The following is a 21,864-nucleotide window of genomic DNA, read 5'->3' on the forward strand; positions in this document are numbered from 1 at the left end:
CTCTGGGTCCATAATAACGCTTCCTCCAGTGAAAAAGTGTTCTGGTGTGAATCAGGAGAGAAATCTGCACAGATCAAGCAGCGTTTAAACAGCTCTAAACACATATGTGGCTGGATTTTGATGTGAGAGACAACAGCAGATGCACTTTTTCACTGGAGGAAGCGTTATTATGGATTATGAACTCGTGTTTTAGTTAAAAACGACTTCATGATGGATTTATTTGAGCTTTTCTCTTCTCAAGTCATTAACTGATGGGCTGGAGTGCTGTGGATTATTGTGATGTTTTTATCAGCTGTTTGGACTCTCATTCTGATGGCACCCATTCACTGCAGAGCATCCATTGCTGAGCAAGTGATGCAATGCCCTCTGTTTTGTCCCCTTATCTTAAATTTGGGGTTTTTTTTGTTCATTTTAATGACACCAAGCCCCCATTAATTTTCGACCCTGCTATGCAGTATGTTAGTATTCTGTTCTAATGGCATCGACTCTCTTTCCTCAGACTCTTCTCTGACGGGTTGTCCCGCTCCTGATGCCAGCAGCGCAGCGCAAAAATTACTGATTCTGGATGCCCGCTCTTACACCGCCGCCGTGGCGAATCGTGCTAAAGGAGGAGGCTGCGAGTGTGAAGGTGAGCGCCGCTGAACTCGTGTAGTCAGTCTCTGGATCTCGTTGAACATTATTGTTTGTTTGGTTGTTGGCTGAAGGCAGGTTTCTCTCTGGTTTATTTGTGTTTGTAGAGTACTATCCCAACTGTGAGGTGATGTTCATGGGCATGGCCAATATCCACTCCATCAGAAACAGCTTTCAGTCACTCAGAGCCGTTTGCAGTCAGATCCCGGATCCCGGCAAGTAAGTCACTCTCTGTGCATTCTGACAATATATATATATATTAGTGCTGTCAAACGATTAATCGCATTCAAAACAAAAGTTTTTCTTTACATAATATATGCGTGTATACTGTGTATATTAATTATGTATGTATAAATATATACACATGCATGTATATATTTAAGAAAAATGTTGTTTTTATGTTAAATATATTTATAATATAAAATATAAGAACATAAATATATATAAATGTGTATATATATGTAAATATTATCAAAATACCTACATGCATGTGTTTGTATTTATATATACATAATAAATATACACAGTACACATACATAGAATTATATCTATAGATTTAAATATTTTATATGTTTTAAATCATTATTATCGTTTATTGCTCTTGATATTGTGATATTGATATTGGTATTTTTCCACCATAAAAATAAAATAAATATTATTGCAATATTATTAATATTAAAAATAAAATAATATTGCTTTTAATATTATTTTTATTTATTATAAATCAGTATCAATCTCCAGGTAAATCAACTTCAAAGTTTTGTGAATGAGACTAAATGAGATATTATTTCCAGTGGACTCAATTCTGCTGCTTTATCTGAAGCATGATTAGCAGTTGTTGTTATTTTTTTTGCACAATTAATCTCATATCAATATCAGCTGAGAAAAGCCTCTAAATGAAGATCGTTTAAAAACATTGCAGTATAGTGGCTGATCAGTGAAGCATTGAATAGACATTACATTAATTACAAAAAGCGTATTTGTATATTATATGGATATTTATATGTATTTATGTATACATATGTATTGATTTTTTTGTATATGCATTTTGCATTTAAACATAAGCTGATCACAGTACACAGAACTTTTCACAGAAAGTAACTCTTTACTTGAGCATAATGCATTATTTTCTTAAAAAATTGTAACCAAAGTGAAAATGCATTATAATTGCAAATTCCTTGTTACCTCTAAACGTTGTCACGTGTTTTAATGCATTTCTAAAGGTGTAACAATGAGCACGTTTACATGCACGCCAGTAAGCTGATAACTCACAAATATCAGCTTATTAAAATAACCAGTTTTCCCCATTTACATTCACATCAGTAACCTGACAACGCAAGTAAGCGCAGCCGACTCCTCAATAAATGAGTACAAAACAGCGTTTCCTAGTACCTGACGCTTACTGATTGTTTGGAATTATAAATATGAGCGTAGTTCATCTGTTAATATCACATGCACTTTTTTGTTTGTTGTTGTTTTTAGTTTGTTACTCAGACGCAGACAGTGCGCTGCATGAGACAAAAAAGTAATCTAGCCAAAACAACCGCATAGCCGCTCTTTAGTGTAGATGCATGCTGATTTTATCAGACGATGCTGTGATTATAAATGAGAGTGACTCCTGGTTAACATGTATTAAAAGGGGTCGTGTTTAGTCACTATTTAGTGTGGTATTTTTGACAATATTCACTCATCATGACAGTAAAATAGGGCATTCTGAGTCAATATACTGCAGTATTTCCTCTCAATCAGTAGAAAATATGGTTAACACCCGGCCATGCATGAAAAAAAAATACCGTCATGTACCGTGAAACCGGTATAATTTTGAAAAATACCGTGATATAAATTTTTGGTCATACCGCCCAGCACTAGAGGTTACCATTATTAATGAGATCATGCAATGCATTACAAGGTGCATTGCTATTGCATTAAAATTATTTTGGAATGCATTATATATAAAGGCTCAATGTAAAGCGTGTTCCTGATTTTCCAGGAAACACACACTTGTGTTCTGCTTGGTGATCCAGATCAAACATCTGAAGTTGAGCTCTTCCTCCTCATGCAGTGTGTGTCTGTCGTGTTGCGTTCAGACGTTTGTAACCCGACTGGTGCGTCTGCTCTCTCCAGCTGGCTCTCGGCTCTGGAAAGCACCCGTTGGCTGCAGCATCTGTCTGTCATGCTGAAGGCCGCGTCTCTGGTGTGCTCTGCGGTGGAGCGGGAGGGAAGGCCGGTGCTGGTGCACTGCTCAGACGGCTGGGACCGCACGCCGCAGATCGTGGCCCTCGCAAAGATCCTTCTGGATCCCTTCTACAGGACCATAGAGGTAAACGTGAAGAAGAAGAACCACCTTGTGAATTAGTTTTCTCATGGGTTTGATTTGCAGGGAATGCATGAAATTAAATGTGCAACTTCAATGCAAAGATAAAAGCATCTGCCAACTGTAAAATGTTGGCTTTCCAGCAAAGAGATTAATATTAAATGCATTTTTAATTTCAAGTAAGTCAAGTCACATTCGTTTATATTGCACTTCACACAATACAGATTGATTCAAAGCAGCTTTGCAAAATTCATAATTATGAAATTGATAAATATATTGATTCAGCTTAATGTTGATTCAGTGCATCACAGTGTTGATGTTGCAAAGTTCATCATTTGTGAATAAATTTAAATTCAATTCAACCATGAAGCAGCTGTATGGAAGACAATAGTGTTATTATTCAGATTGATTTAGTTCAATGCTGATTCAATGCAGTTCAATTATAGTCTGTAAAGTAAGTTCAATGTTGATTCAGTTCAGTTAGTTCAAACATTAAAGTGTCTTTACACATTTGAGTTATAGCTGCTTTGTACCTGCTTAAAATTCAATGTGAAGATGTAATGCTGCATAAAAGCCAGACTAAATAATGCCTGCTCTGACCCACCTCAGCCCCTAGTCAGGGTTATTATTGTTAACTAAAATTAAAACCATAAAAACACACAATAAAATAAATGTTAACCGAAATAAAATATTTGTATCTTTATATATTATATTGTTTAAATGTTGTATTTTTTATTTATTTATTAAATATTTATATATTACAAATATCTATATTATCTATAAAATATGAAATATCTAGTTGCCAGGGCAACATTTCTCATTTTCATTTAGTTTTAGTTGAAATACTAAACAACAAACTAAATAAACTAAAACTTCTAAAAAATAATAATAATAATTTAACAAATACTATACAGACATTTAAAAATAAAACACACGCACATAATAAAATTACAAAAAAAAAAATAAATAAATAAAACAAAATATTTATATCTATATATAATTTATTAAATATTTAATACTTATTTTATTTAATCTAGTTGCCAAGGCAACACTTCTCATTTTCATTTAGCTTTATATATAATAATAATATGATAATATAATAATAAAATAATAAACTAAATAAATTAAAACTAATAAATAAAAATTAATAAATACTATACAGGCATTTTTTTTTAAAAAAAGACAAAAACACACTGAAATTATTAAATGAATTTTAAATGAAATATATATATATAATTTATTAATATTTAATACTTATTTTATCTAGTTGGCAGGGCAACTCTTAGAAGTACTGAAATAATAAACTAAATGAATACTATAATTAATAAATAAAAATGTATAAATACTAAAAAATGACAAAAACACAACAAAATTGCTCAAACTTTAACTAACATTTAAGTGAAAGAAAATACAAACAATCTAATTCAAGATATTAACAAAAACTATAATAGTGCGTAAATTATACTAAAATAACACTCTTCCTAGAATCAAAGGCAGTTTATTTATGCAGTGTACTGTATTGTCCCGAATATAAGACGATGTTTTTTTCTTGGAAACACATCTGAATTAATATTTAATACTTATTTTATCTAGTTGGCAGGGCAACTCTTAGAAGTACTGAAATAATAAACTAAATGAATACTATAATTAATAAATAAAAATGTATAAATACTAAAAAATGACAAAAACACAACAAAATTGCTCAAACTTTAACTAACATTTAAGTGAAAGAAAATATAAACAATCTAATTCAAGATATTAACAAAAACCATAATAGTGCGTAAATTATACTAAAATAACACTCTTCCTAGAATCAAAGGCGGTTTATTTATGCAGTGTACTGTATTGTCCCGAACATAAGACGATGTTTTTTTCTTGGAAATACGTCTGAAAAAACGCGGTCGTCTTATATTCAGGGTCTAGACTTTGACATGTCAATAATACACCCACAACAATAGGTGGCGCCAAATACGCATAAAACAGGTGTGCCATGAAATACATAATGTAAAGCGTGTTGTAAAGATCGCGAGTAAAAGCTTACAGCTGCATGAGTCGTGACTGTCACGTTAGCCTGATGGGACCAAACTCTCTTTGTGATTTTAAAACGTAAGACAGTACCCAGATTTGAAGACTACAGTAAGATTTAACTTCTACTGTTAATAAGATGTTGGTAGGCTACTATTAGATGGATAGCCTAAATGTCCTAATTCAGATGGGCTACCCGTTTTTTTTTTTTTTTATGGTATATCAAAAAGTGTATATTTTTTAAATGTGATTGAAACATTTTACCCGTTTTTACCACACTTTCAAAACAAAAATTAAAATAGGAAAAATATGCAATATGAGAATAATTGAAGACAAAATGTGTTTTACTGAGAAAAAACAAGATTTGGTTTTTAAAAAGCCTTTTTCCAAAAGGTACATCTGGAAAAAGGGGGGTCATCTTATAATCAGGGTCGTCTTATATTCGGGCCAATACGGTAAATGCATTCATGCCACCTCTGAGCCGCATTAAACAGTGTGTAAATTCATCTAAAAGCCACTTCAGATGCAGCTTCTCGGCCTCCATGGCATTTGCCTGTCAGGCTCATGTCTGATTGTGTCGGCAGGGTTTTCAGGTGCTGGTGGAGACGGAGTGGCTGGATTACGGTCATAAGTTTGCGGACCGCTGCGGTCATCAGGAGAGCGGTGAGGATGTGAGTGAACAGTGTCCCGTGTTCCTGCAGTGGCTGGACTGTGTTCATCAGCTCCTCAAGCAGTTCCCGTGCCTCTTCGAGTTCAACGAGGCCTTTCTGGTGCGGAGCCTTTGCTTTCAATTATGTGTGTCGATATAACGTGTACGATTTAGTAAAAAGGAAATATCTTGTGTATTATGACTGATTTTTTTAATGCATATTCAGAAAAAAGTCATATTTCAAATCCTCTTTTTGTGTTGAATAGTGAAACTACTGTTTCTTTGTGTTTTAGTGATTGAAAAAACTTTTTGACCTCATATATATTTTTTCCATTTGGATGATGGCCAAAACTTTAGTTTAATAAACAGATAGGCCTAAGAATATATATATATATATATATATATAATAGTTTATTAAACAAAAAGTTTTTCAATGTTTTTTAATAATGTATTGTTTGCTTTACTTGCCCTGGAGACATTTTCAAAAAAAATTTTAGCAAAATATTTATATTTCTAGAATTGATTTCATCAGTATTTTTATTAAACAAAAAGCAAAGTTTTTTTTATAAAGCATTAAATAATTTTTTATAAAATATTAAAGAATGCTTTTTTTTAGCAACATTTTAAGTGTCAGTATTTTTAAACCAACAAAAACACATTTTCATTACTTGAAATAAAATAGATGTTAACTAAAATAAAATACTGATATCTTTATGTATTGTGTATTTTTATATGTATTATACTATATTGTTTAAATTGTATATATTTTATTTATTTATTTAATATTTAAATTAAAATGTCTATATTATCTATAAAATATTAAATCTAGTTGCCAGGGCAACATTTCTCATTTTAATTTAATTTTAGTTGAAATACTAAACAAGAAGGCATCAGTATTTTTATTAAACAAAAAGAAACGTTTTATTTATAAAGAATAAAAAAAATGTTTAATAAAATATTAAATAATGCTTTTTTTAGGAAATTTTTTTTTTTTATAAAGCATTAAATGTTTTTATTAAACATTAAGTTTGCTTTACTTGAATAATGTAACTACTTTCTTTTTTTAAATGTATTTAAATATTTTCAAAAACTGATATTTTGTTTCAGCTGCTGATCTTATGAATGTCTAAGGCTAACAAATTTGAATTATACTTCCTTTTTTGATATATAATGTTTCCATAACTTGCGCCTCGACATTTAAATGTCCCTGTTTTTTTTTTTTTTTACAATTTTACACATAAATCTGAGATAAATGGAGTAATTCTATGCAACAGTATTACATAGTTCCCATCTCAATCAATGAAGCTATGGCACTGCATTGACAGAAGTGACCATAACTTTTTATGATTTAGTTAATGTCTCGGTCTTTTCCAGATTGGAAATTGCTATTTTAAAAATCACAGATGTTTAAATGTTTTCTGTGACTGTGAGAATCCTGTTTAAAAGACACATTCAACTTGTTCTCAATTGTTGTGCTTTATTTATGTAATGCCTAGTAAATACAGTGTTATTTATAGATCCTATTATAGTTTCTGTTAATATTTTTAATTAGATTTTCTCCCCCTAAATTAAATATTTAATTTTAGTAAATATTTTAGCTTTTTTTTCTAATTTTATTAGGGTTTTTTTTTATGCCTATACAGTTTTTATTTATTTTTACATATTTTGCCTTGGCAGCTAGCTGAAATCAAATAAAATGTTATATTTTTATGTCAAGTAATGGAAATGTTCTGTAATGGTTTTAGTATTAGTTAACTATAATAAATGATAGCTGTGCTATAGTTATTCTATCAGTGTCCTAACTACACATGACTAATGTCTAATCAGTTACTTTCAACAAGATTCATGCACATTTTGATTAATAATAAGCTTTCAACTATAGACTCTAAAAAAGCAATTTTAGCCAATTAACAAAAACAATTTGTGTACCAGAGAAATTTCCATAACTTTTGAAGGCTTTGTTTATTTCTGTGCGTCTTCCAGACTGGAATGCTCTATTTTGAAATTCACAGATATGTTAAGGTTTTCTGTGACTGCGAGAACCCTGTTTAAAAGAAATCCACACGGTTTGTTCCTCATCTATTGTGATTAGTTTCTGTATTGATTCTCTGGTTTAATGCAGATGTTGGGTTGTTGTTGTGGTGATGTTGGCAGGTTTTGCAGCCGGTCTGTCACACGCGAGCGCTGCAGCTGTGGACGGCTGTGTATCTGCCGTCGTCCTCGCCGTGCACCGCGGCTGAAGATGCCATGGAGATCTACCTGAGCCCTTCGGCCGGAGGAGAGGAGTTCAGCTCGCGCTCCCTCGACAGGTGACTGCTCACATACACTTCATTACTGTGCTAAAAATGCTGCACAGTTCCATATGTGACCCTGGAGCACAAAACCATAAGGGTCCATTTTTGGAAATTGAGATGTATACATCATCTGAAAGCTGAATAAATAAGCTTTCCATTGATGTATGGTTTGTTAGGATAGGACAATATCTGGCTGAGATACAACTATTTGAAAATCTGGAATCTGAGGGTGCAAAAAAATCTAAATATTGAGAAAATTGTCTTTAAAGTTGTTCAAATGAAGTTCTTAGCAATGCATATTACTAATCAAAACTTAAGTTTTTATATATTTATCATATCTTCATGGAACGTGATCTTTACTTAATATCCTAATGATTTTTGGCATAAAAGAGAAATGTATAATTTTGACCCATACAGTTGGCTATTGCTACAAATATCCCCCAGCGACTTAACACTGCTTTTGTGCTCCAGGGTCACATTTGGTCGCATGTTGCTTCACTAAATCTTTATTTGGCCATATTCCAAACGAAAGGTTAATTGTGAAAAACAATATCCCCGAAAGGTATATTATGATGTATTTCCTTCTCTACAGTCAGATTCCAGCACACTTGCTGCCAGTACATTTCAGATTGCAGGACTTTTTTCCTGCTGATTTTACTTGCCCTCAATATGTTTTTTTTTTTTTGTGCAAAATATTAGGTGTCAATATTTTTATTAAACAAAAATGAAAGGATTGTTGTAATGCATTAAATAATTTTTTTTATAAAACATTAAATAATGCTTTTTATTATTATTAATTCAATAAAACATTAAATTTGCTTTACTTTCCCAGGCAACATTTTCATTTTTTTATGCCAAATATTTCTTAACTGTCAGAATTTTTATTAAACAAAAATAAAGTATTTTTTATAAAGCATTAAATACATTTTAAATAAAACATTAAATAATATATATATATATTTTTTTTATAAAACATTAAGTTCGGCTTACTTGCCCTGGTGACATTTTCAGTGGTTTTCCTTAACACGATATTTTTAAGTGTCAATATTTTTAGTAAGCAAAATGCAAAGTACTTTTTATAAAGCATTAAAAACATTTTTTATAAAACAGTAAATAATGTTTAATTTTTTTATAAAACATTAAGTTTGCTTTACTTGCTCTGGTGACATTTAAAAAATGTTCTTTAGAAAAATATTTTTGTGTCAGTATTTTAGAAAAACAAAGTATTTAATAAAGCATTTAAATATTTTTTTTATAAAACAATAGGTTTGCCTGACTTGCCTGGTGATATTTTCAATGATTTTGCTTAGCACAATATTTTTTAAAAGCAACACATTTGTATAAAGCATTATATATATATATATATATATATATATATATATATATATATATATATATATATATATATATAAAACATTCAATAATGTTTCAAACATTAAGCTTGCTTTACTTGCTTTGGTGACATTTTTGACATTTAAAAAAAAAATTACAAAATATTTTTAAGTGTCAGTATTTTTATACAAAAAGTATTATTATAAAGAATTAAATAATGTTTAAAAAAACATTGCATTTGCTTTACTTGCCCTTTTTTGTGAAACTGTCAGTATGTTTATTAAACAAAAAGCAAAGTATTTTTATAAAACGTTAAGTATGCTTTACAAGACAGAAAAGTAAAACGCATTGATATTAAATATAAACCTCGTTTATAAAAATTGTATTTTTTATAAACCCACGTACTACTGAGATGTTTTGTGTGTTCAGATTCTGCCCTCTTGTGGTGAACCGGAGCACATTGTAAACACTGACTTGAAAGCTTGTGTTTTATTTCACTCAGGCTCCCCAAAACACGGTCGATGGACAACTTGGTGTCTGCTTGTGAGAACGGCGTGACGCTCACCCGCACCTCGAGTGACCCCAACCTGAACAAGCACTGCCAGGAGGGACGTCCGGCGCTGGAGTCCAACCAACCCGCGGCCATCCAGAGCCACGGTTCGTCCGAGGACCCACCAATCGCCGGATCGGTCAGCGCTGAGCCGACGTGTGAGGAAACTCATGAGGACGATTTGAGGGCGGAGCCTTGTTTGACAACCCAGCCTCTGCCGTTTTTGCCCCACCCCTTAGCGTTAGATCAAGCCCCGCCCCTTCCGGTTATAAACCAAGCTCCGCCTCAAATTCCAAATAGTTTAGTCAGGACTGCAGAAAACACAAATCCGCCTCCTCTTTGTAACGGCTTTGCACACGTAGAAAACGCTAGCGGATCTGTGAACTCTGAAGAGATTGCGCCATTGGAGGCGTCAGTGGAGACGCTAACGGAGCAAAGCGAGATCCCTCCTTCTGGGAAAGCCACCGCAGTCGAATCACACCTTCCTTTCGAAGCGCCGCTACGAAACGGCGAACTGGTTCCCGCGAGAGAACGGCCGCCACCCGCCGATTACGCCAAAGCAGCGCGCCGTTTGATTTCCCAAAGCCAGCTGACGGAGCTATCACTACTAGGTTCCCAATGGGACAGCGTCCAAGGCCTGGTCCAGTCGGCCTGCGGCGGCGCCATCCAACATGGCAGCTATCACGGCCGCCGACTGGCGAACAAGCTCCTCCGCGGCCGAGGCGGCAGCGCTAACGGCGGGCCGTGTTGTCGTCGAGACCCTCTGCGCGCTCCTGGAAGTCCCATCCAATCGGGTTGGTTCTCTGCGGTGAAGAACTCAAGCTACGCCGCGCTTTGTTCCTCGGCGGCGTCTTCGCTAGCAATGGGACCGTCCTTCCGGCAGCTGCTCCCGTCGCATTCCTCGCCGTCCTCCAGCGGCTCTCCGGCTCCGGCGCACCTGGACGACGACGGCCTGCCGGTGGCGGTGGACGCGGTGCAGCAGCGGCTGCGGCAGATCGAGGCCAGCTACAAGCAGGAGGTGGAGGTGTTGAGGCGGCAGGTTCGACAGCTTCAGCTCAAACTGGAGAGTAAACGGTTCTGCTCGCCGCCCTCCGAACCCGACGTCGACTACGAGGACGATATCGTGAGTTTATGTTCCTTTGCTTGAACATGCAGTACATTTATCGTGGTCACTGTGGGTCCTTAAAGAATCCTACATTCAGTTTAATCAAATTTAAGGACCTAAAGCCTTTAATATCTTAAATGGTGTAACAGAACCATGATATGGCCTACTGTAATTATTAAACTTCAGAAGGCTTAATTGAATTTTTTCTTATGTTTAATCAAACATTTTTGCTATATATATATATATATATATATATATATATATATATACATATGCATACATATTATGTGTGTATATTTATATAAAATTTGTTTTTAAAAAAACAATTTTATACAAAAATAAGTATATATATATATATATTATTATTATTTTTTATTTTTTTTTATGTAATATTTTTTTGTTCTTTGCAAAAAAAATTTTTTATATAAATAAAAATATGTATAATTAGTTTCAAAAACATAAATGTAATAAAAAAATAAGAGTATTTATTTATTTGGAATAATTGTGTTTTTCTGTCAATATGGGGTGCTGTGTGTACATTGAGGAAAAAAAATTAACTTAAATGATTTTAGCAAATGGCTGCAATATAACAAAGAGTGAAAAATTTAAGGGGGTCTGAATACTTTCCGTACCCACTGTATATATATATCATTTGTTTTAAAAACAAAGTAATCCAAAAATTAGGGGAAAAAAATAAATATATATATATATATATATATAAAATTATTATCTTTTTTAAATTTTTGCAAAAAAATATTAATATAAATAAACATGTATAATTAGTTTCAAAAATGTTAAAAATAAGAGTATTTATTTATTTGGAATTACATTTTTGAAAAGGTTATTCTGATCACCAAGGCTGCGTATATTTAAAAAAAATATAATAATAATAATAAAAAAAAATATATATATATATACTGTAAAACTTCCATATTGTGAAATATTATTATAATTTATTTCTATTTAAATATATTTTTAAATGTAATTAATAGCTTTGCTATAACAGGAATAAATTACATTATTCAAATAAAGAAGTTTTTAAATTGCAATAATATTTAATAATATTACTGTTTTTACAGTAAAAAATATTTTAAAAATCATAATTACTCCAAACTTTTTAACTAAAACTTAGTTTATTTAATTGAGATGATATTGTGCATTTTATTTGCGCAAGTCATAAAGGTCTTAAAATGTCTTAATTTCGCTCATTTACTTGTGCATTTAAAATCAGTCTCCTGTGATGCTTGTGATTTGATTCATCGCAGCTGGAGTCTGCTTTCATGACTAGATTAATCATTTACTCTGGGAACTGCAGCACAGTGATGTTTCCACTATAAATGATATGTGACGAGTATCTCGTGTCTGACATCCTCTCTCTCGTCCCTCCAGACGTGTCTGCGTGAGTCGGACGGCAGTGACGAGGAAGACTCTCTGTCCAATCACAGCGAGGATGGCTTCAGCGAGGGCAGCTGGGACCGTGTGGAGAGGAAGGACACAGAGGTCAGTCATCCTCACTCTCTCTGCTGATGCTGCATCGTTAGAGAGTTTAACCAGCTTGTTTCTGGATGCACAGGTCACCAGATGGGTGCCGGATCACATGGCTTCTCACTGCTTCAACTGCGACTGCGAGTTCTGGATTGCCAAGCGGCGGCATCACTGCAGGTGCGGCCCGTTTACTGATTCCTGTCAGCCGTGTAGAAATAGCAGAGCAGTTCAATATCACTTTATTCTTTTTTTCAGGGATTCCCAAGACTTTTTCCCTCTGAGATTTTAAATAATATAAAAAATTATGGTTGGGTAAAAAATATCGATATCTCGATATTAATCGAATCAAATTTTTACGCAGCGATATCGATTCTTAAATCCCAAGAATCGATTAGTCAAGCATGTGTTCAGTTAATGGACCGAACGTTGAAGGTAGGCCTGTCACGATAACAACTTTTTGTTGTGCGATGTATTACCCCAGTAATAATTGCGATAAGCGATATTATTGTCATTTTAAAGACCTTTTTATGCCACTGAATATATAACAATATATATGCAACAGCATAATAATGCAAGAAGGCCTACACACTTCCAAATGACAACAAACTTTTAATTCGTAAGAATATTTAGATCATGGAAATTAAGTATCAAAATATTAGATGCCTAAAAAAACCTGAATAAATAGTAAATGAACATTTTCTTACAAAAAGTGCAAAGTAACGAGTTGAAAAAAAATACACAAAAAAATTATGGAGATTTTTCCCTGACCTTCTTTTCTCTGTAAATGAAGGGTGCACACTATTGCTGAGAAACAGTTCTTGAAGTTCTTAGCAATGCATATTACTAATCAAAAATTAAGTTTTAATATATTTATGGTAGGAAATGTACAAAATATCTTCATGGAACATGATCTTTACTTAATATCCTAATGATTTTTGACATAAAAGAAAAATGTATAATTTTGACCCATACAATGTATTGTTGGCTATTGCTACAAATATCCCCCAGCGACTTAACACTGCTTTTGTGCTGCAGGGTCACATATGTGATTGATTCTCATATCTCATATTTCTCGTAGGAACTGTGGGAACGTGTTTTGTAAGGACTGCTGCCACCTGAAGCTTCCCATCCCAGACCAGCAGCTGTACGACTCGGTTCTGGTGTGCAACACCTGCTTCGACCTGCTGCTGGAGTCCCGCACGCGAGAGCTGCGCTCGCAACAGCTGAAGAAAGCCATCGCCACCGCCTCCAGCTGAGACGGCCAATCACAGCGCGCCACACACGCCGGCGTCCAATCAGATGCTCTCTGCCTCCTTCCCCCCCGGCAACCGCGAGGCCAGGGCGATTTAGAGTCCAGCTCTGAGACCGATCTACACGCGGAACGAGATGGAGGAGATCCAACAAACGAGCGCGGTTTGCGATGGAGGGTCGTTTTTATCTCTGCAAGTGAACTCCAAGCTTCTCTGGTTGAGGCCAGAACTGAACCCAAAGGGTCCTTGGGTTCAAAAAGCCCCCAAAGAGAGGCGTTTCTTCATCTCAGATGCACCACACACAGCGGACAATCACCTCGGCATCTATCGAGAGGCTCACTATTTAAAACCAACCAAGCTGCTACAGTATTTAAAAACTTCTCTATCCTTCTTATTTTGTGCACTACAGAGGGGGTTCCAGACCAAAACGGAGAGATCTGCAGCTGTTTTCTCGCTGTGAAGCTTGAATGTACAATTGTTTGGGTTATTCTTATTTTTGGGGAACTGGAGGGATTCGTTTACTGAATTAAAGCCGCCGGTTTGCATTGATTTGATCGCAGTTTTGAGCACAGAGCGCGACCTATTTCGTCTTTCAGCCGCTCCCGTCAAAACCAAGCTTTAGCTGAACTGCGAAATGCTTTCACTCTCGTTTGATGTGAAATACACGACTTTAAATGCCAAAATCAACCTCGAATTCCAACATATCAATAATATATCAACAAAATCACTGCTCAATTCATGTTTAATCTGGCTGGTTGTGTGTTTGTTGCAGGAAACGCAAGAAAAAAAACAGCAAGCTGAACATTTCTGCTGTATGTTGTTGTGTAAGTTATGGTAAAACTAGCTGCTCCGTCTACGTTAGCGTGTTTCTATCACTTCATCTGAACAAACCAGTGATGATCATTAATATTTTGAATCATTGGAAACTGGTGGCGATTGAAAGGACTTTTGTATTGGAGGGCTCATGATCTCAATAGCATTACACGTGCTAGGATTTCTTTCTCGTGTCGTCTGCGTCTTCGGCTCTACATTGATTGTGTTTTGTTAACGGGGAACCTCTCAACAGTGCCACGTGTTTGATTTTCTCATGGATTCACTGATTTGTAACTTTAACATGTTCAGTGGTACAATAGCTAGAGGCTTAACAACGAGAAGATGATTGGTTGTGAATCGATGAGGTTAAAAACACTGAGAACCCGTTTGATTTTCTTCTCCGTGGTGCTGATGAAGGACACTTTTTTGAGTTAAATGCATTAAAAAAGGAACCCAGAAATGTGATGTATAGTTATTTGGTCTGTAATAGTGGCTAAAATGTGTCACTTAGTGAATAATTGTTGTAAAGAAATGCACTGTACAAGTTCAATCCCATGGGTTAAATAAAAAGATACGTCTTTATCAGCCATCTGTGTTGAGATTATTCATCTTTCCTTTTTGCGTTATGAATTTGTTCAAAATCATACCATGCATGGAGCTTGAATGCTCGACATCAGCATTTTTGTTTTGCTGCAATTTATTTTTCTGTATTATATTTTTAATTATTTAAATTAATTTTTATATACATCCTGTAATAAAAAAATAAAATAAAAATAATATATATATATATATATATATATTTCAGAAACTAATCTCATTTTTATTTAGCTTAACTTGATGTAATAAAACTAAAACCATATAGCCATAAAAACGAAAAATAAGTAAAATTAAAATGTAAAAGTAAAAACTAATTCAAAATATATATATATATAAAAAAAAACTTTTTAAAATGTATGTACTAAAATAACTACAACTGAAATAAAAATTAGACTTAAATTTTTTTTAAATAAAACCGTGAAAGGCAAAATTTAAAAATAAACTCATTCAAAATATTAATAAAAAACTTTTATTTAGTTTAACTTGATGTAATAAAATAACTAAAATTGATATAAAACCTAATAAACATTTATTAAAAATGAAAACAACTCAAAAGGCACAATTTAAAAATAAACACAAATTCAAAATACTGTTTAACAATGTACTAAAATAACTACAACTAAAACTGAAATAAAAAAATCTAAATCTATATACTATATATTAAACATTTTAAAAACTACTATTGAAAATCACTAATAATAACTAAAATTCAATTAACTAATTCAGAATTGTACTGCTTTTATTTTTTATGTGGAAAGCGGCATGATAGGCAACATACAATAGTACTGATTACATGAAGCACATTTCACTATACGTTCATCCAACTAGACCTGCACTTCAGACAAGCATGCAGAAATACAGAATCAACAAAAAATTCATATTTACAAAAAAATAAAAAGTCTTAACATGTGATCTGTAGACAAACATGCTGTGACTATAGTGTTGAAGTGACCCAGTACAATACGTGAACATCGACTAAAGCCAGACTTCAAAACAAGATCTTCTGATTAATTATGTGCTAATCCTTTTTAGCACCTTTCAGTAAAAACATTGTATTAATGCATAAAAGAGTGTCAAGAGATTCTGAAATATTTTTCATATCCATATTCAATCTGATCTGTTAAGCATCAAGCCCTGTGTTACTTTGTAATTTAGGCTAAATGAAAGCTTTTTTTTAAATTACATTTAAGAGATATAATACTGCAGTTATATAATAAAAGCATCCTACAGAAGCTGGTTTTGAAAACACAAACATCAGGCTGATCTTTAAGCAGTAGTTTTATGTATGACTATTAATTACCACTGACTGTTTAAATATTTCTCCATCTATAAAAACAAAGGAACAGTGGCTGGCCTACAAAAAAAAAAAACTATTCACAACCCTTCAACATTACAAATATGAACATAAGACCAGTGAGACTCACACTTACCAACCCTGGTGTGTAAAGTTCATTTAAAGTTTGGTTTAAACACAAGGGTCATATTTCAGCTTTGAATCCCTCTGTATGATTGCTTCATGAGAAGTGCAAAAGCTGACCTCATACGTCATGCTCCCGGAGCTGCTTCCGTGTACAACAGTGAGCGCAAGCTAGATTAAAGTGATTATTACGTTTTGAATATGGATATTTTTCTTACAAAAACACATCGATTCGCTACAGAAGGTCTTTGTTCACCCCCCGGAGCCATGTGAGACACTTTTTTTTATGGATGGCTGATTTTTATTTAACTTCTTTTGGACTGAAGCATGCAACACCCGCTGAGTGCCATGAAACAGCTTGAAAGATCAAAGACAATTTTTAATATAACTCCGACTGGATTCGTCTGAAAGAAGAAAGTCATATACACCTCGGGGGTGAGTGAAACGCAGCCTAATTTTCATTTTTGGGTGAACTAACACTTTAAGAAAAACCCGAAGTGATGAGTGCAATAAAAACTGTCCTATAAAACCCAGTTCACACCAAGGCATATTTTGTCTTGTTAATATGCCAGTTAACATTCATAACGCTCTTCTGCGTAAAATATGAATTTAAGCGAATATGCAAATTCACTCTTTGCCACAAGGTGGCGCTTGTGGAACAGCATAATTGTAGCCATTACATAAAGTAATTCACTATGTTATTACGGGCATTATACGGCGGTAATATGAAAGGAAAATGCCATCAAAACTTTCCTGGATGAAATGTGATTTTACAGGTATAATTTAAACACCATAAATCACACAAAATATTAATTATTCATCGTCAGCAGATCAAACCAACACGGCATGTTGGCATAAATGTGGGTTATTTGGAGATTGCTAACTGCGTTTTTATTTTCGAAACATGACATGCCCACGTTTAGTTAAATCACAGCCGTATAAAGTTTAACAATCACATTTAAGCAATAGGACAATTCCTATTTTTCCATCCCCAGATTTAAAATCGAGACTTCAAAGCAGCACTATTTATGGAACACAGATGACACACAGATTACATCCAAGCAAGTAACTGTATGACGTTACAGAACGTTGTCCGGTCCAGTTCCTTTCCCTCAGCAGTGTTGTGTTTCTGTTAATCTGCTTGTTGACATAAAGATACTCTCTGCTGCGGTTATGCGTTGTACATTCCGCGTACAGTATATCGATGGAACACGTGGAACATATGTAACGGAGGCCAGCGAGTAAGTGCTGTGCAGGTAAACCTCACTCCCCTGATCTCAAGAGACGCACTAGCGATATAATTTAAACACCATAAATCACACAAAATATTAATTATTCATCGTCAGCAGATCAAACCAACACGGCATGTTGGCATAAATGTGGGTTATTTGGAGATTGCTAACTGCGTTTTTATTTTCGAAACATGACATGCCCACGTTTAGTTAAATCACAGCCGTATAAAGTTTAACAATCACATTTAAGCAATAGGACAATTCCTATTTTTCCATCCCCAGATTTAAAATCGAGACTTCAAAGCAGCACTATTTATGGAACACAGATGACACACAGATTACATCCAAGCAAGTAACTGTATGACGTTACAGAACGTTGTCCGGTCCAGTTCCTTTCACTCAGCAGTGTTGTGTTTCTGTTAATCTGCTTGTTGACATAAAGATACTCTCTGCTGCGGTTATGCGTTTTACATTCCGCGTACAGTATATCGATGGAACACGTGGAACATATGTAACGGAGGCCAGCGAGTAAGTGCTGTGCAGGTAAACCTCACTCCCCTGATCTCAAAAGACGCCCTAGAGGCTGCATTCTTTAGCCTCCTTGTTAGTGTGTCCGCCTCCCATGCCGGCGACCCACTCGGAGCGAGAACGAGGTGTGGCGGTGAGGACCCGGGAGAGAGGGGTTACATTGGTGCCGTGACCCGGATGGGAGTGAGGTTTAGGGGGGTGAGTGTAACGGAGGCCATCGAGTAAGTGCTGTGCAGGTAAACCTCACTCCCCTGATCTCAAAAGACGCCCTAGAGGCTGCATTCTTTAGCCTCCTTGTTAGTGTGTCCGCCTCCCATGCCGGCGACCCACTCGGAGCGAGAACGAGGTGTGGCGGTGAGGACCCGGGAGAGAGGGGTTACACATACCAACTATACAAACTGTGTGGGGGGAACCTAAACTGAGCCAATCACTATATAGGCTACTACAACCAGGGAGTCGCTGAAAATGAGTGTGTGAGTTTGTTTACAGAACACTGTTGTCACTGCTGCAAACTCCATATAAATAATTATTCAAATAATATAATTTCCCTGCAGCCAGTGGGCCCCCTTTCCAGTGTAGGCCCCTGGGCTTCAGCCCCTTGAAGCCCGTGCATTAATGCGCCCGTGCCTATAACGATAGAACTGTAATTTTAAAGATCACTCTACTTACCAAAAGCCATTTTAGTCGATTTTTTGGCCAGTTTTTTTGGCCAGTATCACAAAGCACAACAGGCGTCGGGCAGCAGAAGTAAAAAAATCCCATGTTTTCTACACAGAGTGATGAGCATTGATTTTTAGTCGACATAGAACGATTAAACCTTTATAAACAGAACTACCATGGGCTCTGAAGTTGTTAAACGAAGGTAAACGCTTCTATAAAACGCAGAAATCAGTAACACAACTCACATTCAGATCATGTAAACGAGTTCATACAGCATCACCACAATCACCAATTTATTCAAAAAAGCAACTCTAAACATACTAAGTGTGATCTGTAGATAAACATACTGTGACTAAAGTTTCTTGAAGTGATCCAGAACAATATTTGATGCAAAATAAATTTGAATATCGACTATAAAATAAAGCCAGACTTCAAAACAAGATCTTTTGATCCATTATAGCATCTTTCAGTAAAAACATTACTGTATTAATGCATTAAAGATAAAAGACGCATTAATGTACATTAAAACATTCAAGAGATTCTGAAATATTTTTCATATTCATATTCAATCTGATCTGTTAAGCATTAAGCCCTTAAACTTTCTTTGTAATTTTTTATTTATTTTAATAATAGTTAATACTTCCTGAACGCTCACAAAACGTAATAAATAAACAAATATATACACTCAATTTTAAATGCATTAGCCTACTAGTTGTGCTATTATTAGTACTGCAGTTATTATGTAGAAGGCTATAATGATAATAGGCTATTGAACAGTTTTGTACTGGCCATTAGATGTCACCAAACCCACATTAATGACTGTGCTCAGCTGTAGTCAATATTCATAACTGCATATTTCTGTTGTGAAAGTAACTTTATACAAGATATAGCCTAATAATCTCATACACAAATTCGGCCCTGAACAAATCCATTCAATCCGGGTGAATGTTTTGCTGGATTATAGAGCCTTAAATTGGAGAAAATAAATGAATAAATAAAGCAGGACAGAAACAAATAATGATAGATATTACTGAATTCACTGCAAATGCAACAAATTTAATAATGCATTTTTTTTTGTCACATAGAAATGCACTCGACAAGCATTGATATTTGAGCTTGAACGCAGAAAATGTACTGCTAATAAATGCTGTCATCATTTCCTCACCCCCATGTCCTTCCAAACCTGTATGCCTTTCTTCTGTGGAACACAAAGATGATATTTTGTAGAATGTTCCCAAACCATTTTGTTACCAAATCATTACCCTTGATATCTACTGGATGGACAAAAAATTATTGAATTTCTCAAATTATCTTTTATGTTCCACAGAAGACAGACACTCATACAGGTTTGGAATGGCATGATAGTGAGTATATGATGACCATTTTTGTTTTTGGGTGAACTATCCCTTTAAGAACTTTAACATTTGTAGTTAACACCAATTAGAACTAAACATTTAAAGAGAAAGGAGCTATTAAAGTTATTCTGGTAAATTATCCTTTGCCCCAATGAAATTTACTATAGTTCTTGCATAGAATCCAGAGTTTAACTGGCTAGTTTAGGAAGGTCACAACAAATAAAACTATGGTCCTCAATACCATGGTCATATGGTTTTTAAAATAAATAATAAGTAAGGAATAATTGACGACGGGCCGTTGAATTATTAGAAAAGTAATGCACAGCCGAGGTGGTGATGCGGCCACGACGCAAAGCGGACTGCATTATTTTTCTAATAAGTCAAAGGCCCGGAGTCAATTATTCCGCTTATACTACGGTTGCCACACCTCAAGACATAGATCAGATGATATATTTCAAGGCATTCGTCCGGTGTTTGTACTTAAAACGCTATTGTGAGTAGGATTAATTTCTTCCGCATCTCATCCAGCGCCTCCGTTGCTAATTCCAAAACGCCATTTTAGACCTAGTAACAGAGGCTTGAGCCGTTGATAGCAGACTAATGCAGATATTAATGAAGTTACTAGACAGAGGGAAAAAAGTTTGAAATTGTTCGGCAGCAGCATCTCTAGCCTACTAACAGTGAAACTTTAATAACGCTTGTGAGAAATATCATGTAGCAAATTAAAAAAAGAAAATAATAAAATCGCCAGAGTTGCAAAAACAACGTTAGCACGTGTATGTTTCTGTACTGTATGCTAAGCTATATATGTGCGTCTGAGGGAGAGATAGAGTGCTTTACCTACATAATAAAACGTAATTGTGGCAAAACATGGAAATTATCTGTCGTTTTTATCATATTGCTTACTATATTTATTTGTCTGGCTAGTGTTGTTGTGGGTTTTGGTTATTGTGCTGTTGTCAGAAATCAGAACAGAAATCATTTGGCGAAGTGATATGGACATGTAATGCGGTCCAGAGCTGCCTGGAACTACTTTCGCTGTGCGTTTCCCTGAAAATAATTGCACACCTTACAACGTTAGTCAGCCAATCAGATTCAAGCATTCAACGGCCCCGTAGTATAAGTAATAATAAACTATGTAATTTGTAATTTTAAAAAAAAGAGAAAAACTAGTAGAAACTACAAAAACAACGTCTATAAAAGTTAAATATTCTGTAATATTTAATACAAGTAATAACAGTAATATTTATAATAAATAAATTTCTGCCAAAACACCATTGGCTATTTGTACAGCGCTAATAACTGAAAAATGACTATGGTGCTGAATTAACAAGCTTAATTATTTATTGGCGTTTTCCAATTTACAGTTTACATCGTCGTGTCTGTTTTCAGCCAGCATCACTACAGGACCTTTAATGTTTCTCACAACTCACAACACTTTGCAGCGCTGTGCGGGTGACTGATTGCTTTTTTTGCAGTTTCGCATGCGCTGTGATTTAAAAACAGCACCTAATATACGGTAGGTCGCCCTAGATTTGGCGATCGGCCCACTACTCGACCGGCCCACCAGGAATGTCACTGGCCTCTGTTACACTCACCCCCCTAAACCTCACTCCCATCCGGGTCAC

The 21,864-nt window shown here is 34.8% G+C and overlaps 1 protein-coding gene across 1 annotated transcript in view; it reads left to right on the top strand.

Annotated features, from left to right (window-relative positions):
• The window catches only part of mtmr4 (myotubularin related protein 4), a 57,207-nt gene extending 42,175 nt beyond the window's left edge, over window positions 1–15,032 (top strand). Inside the window, exons 9-17 of the mRNA XM_016248309.1 lie at window positions 500–628; window positions 738–849; window positions 2,755–2,950; window positions 5,554–5,739; window positions 7,773–7,927; window positions 9,747–10,917; window positions 12,289–12,399; window positions 12,473–12,561; window positions 13,463–15,032. Coding sequence (XP_016103795.1) covers window positions 500–628; window positions 738–849; window positions 2,755–2,950; window positions 5,554–5,739; window positions 7,773–7,927; window positions 9,747–10,917; window positions 12,289–12,399; window positions 12,473–12,561; window positions 13,463–13,640 — 2,327 coding nt within the window. The 3' untranslated portion in view covers window positions 13,641–15,032. The remainder of the gene's footprint in view (window positions 1–499; window positions 629–737; window positions 850–2,754; window positions 2,951–5,553; window positions 5,740–7,772; window positions 7,928–9,746; window positions 10,918–12,288; window positions 12,400–12,472; window positions 12,562–13,462) is intronic.
• Window positions 15,033–21,864: the final 6,832 nt, after the last annotated feature.

Source organism: Sinocyclocheilus grahami, unplaced genomic scaffold (assembly GCF_001515645.1).
Source record: "Sinocyclocheilus grahami isolate Dianchi unplaced genomic scaffold, SAMN03320097.WGS_v1.1 scaffold875.1, whole genome shotgun sequence".
In the NCBI taxonomy this organism is placed as follows: Eukaryota; Metazoa; Chordata; class Actinopteri; order Cypriniformes; family Cyprinidae; genus Sinocyclocheilus; species Sinocyclocheilus grahami.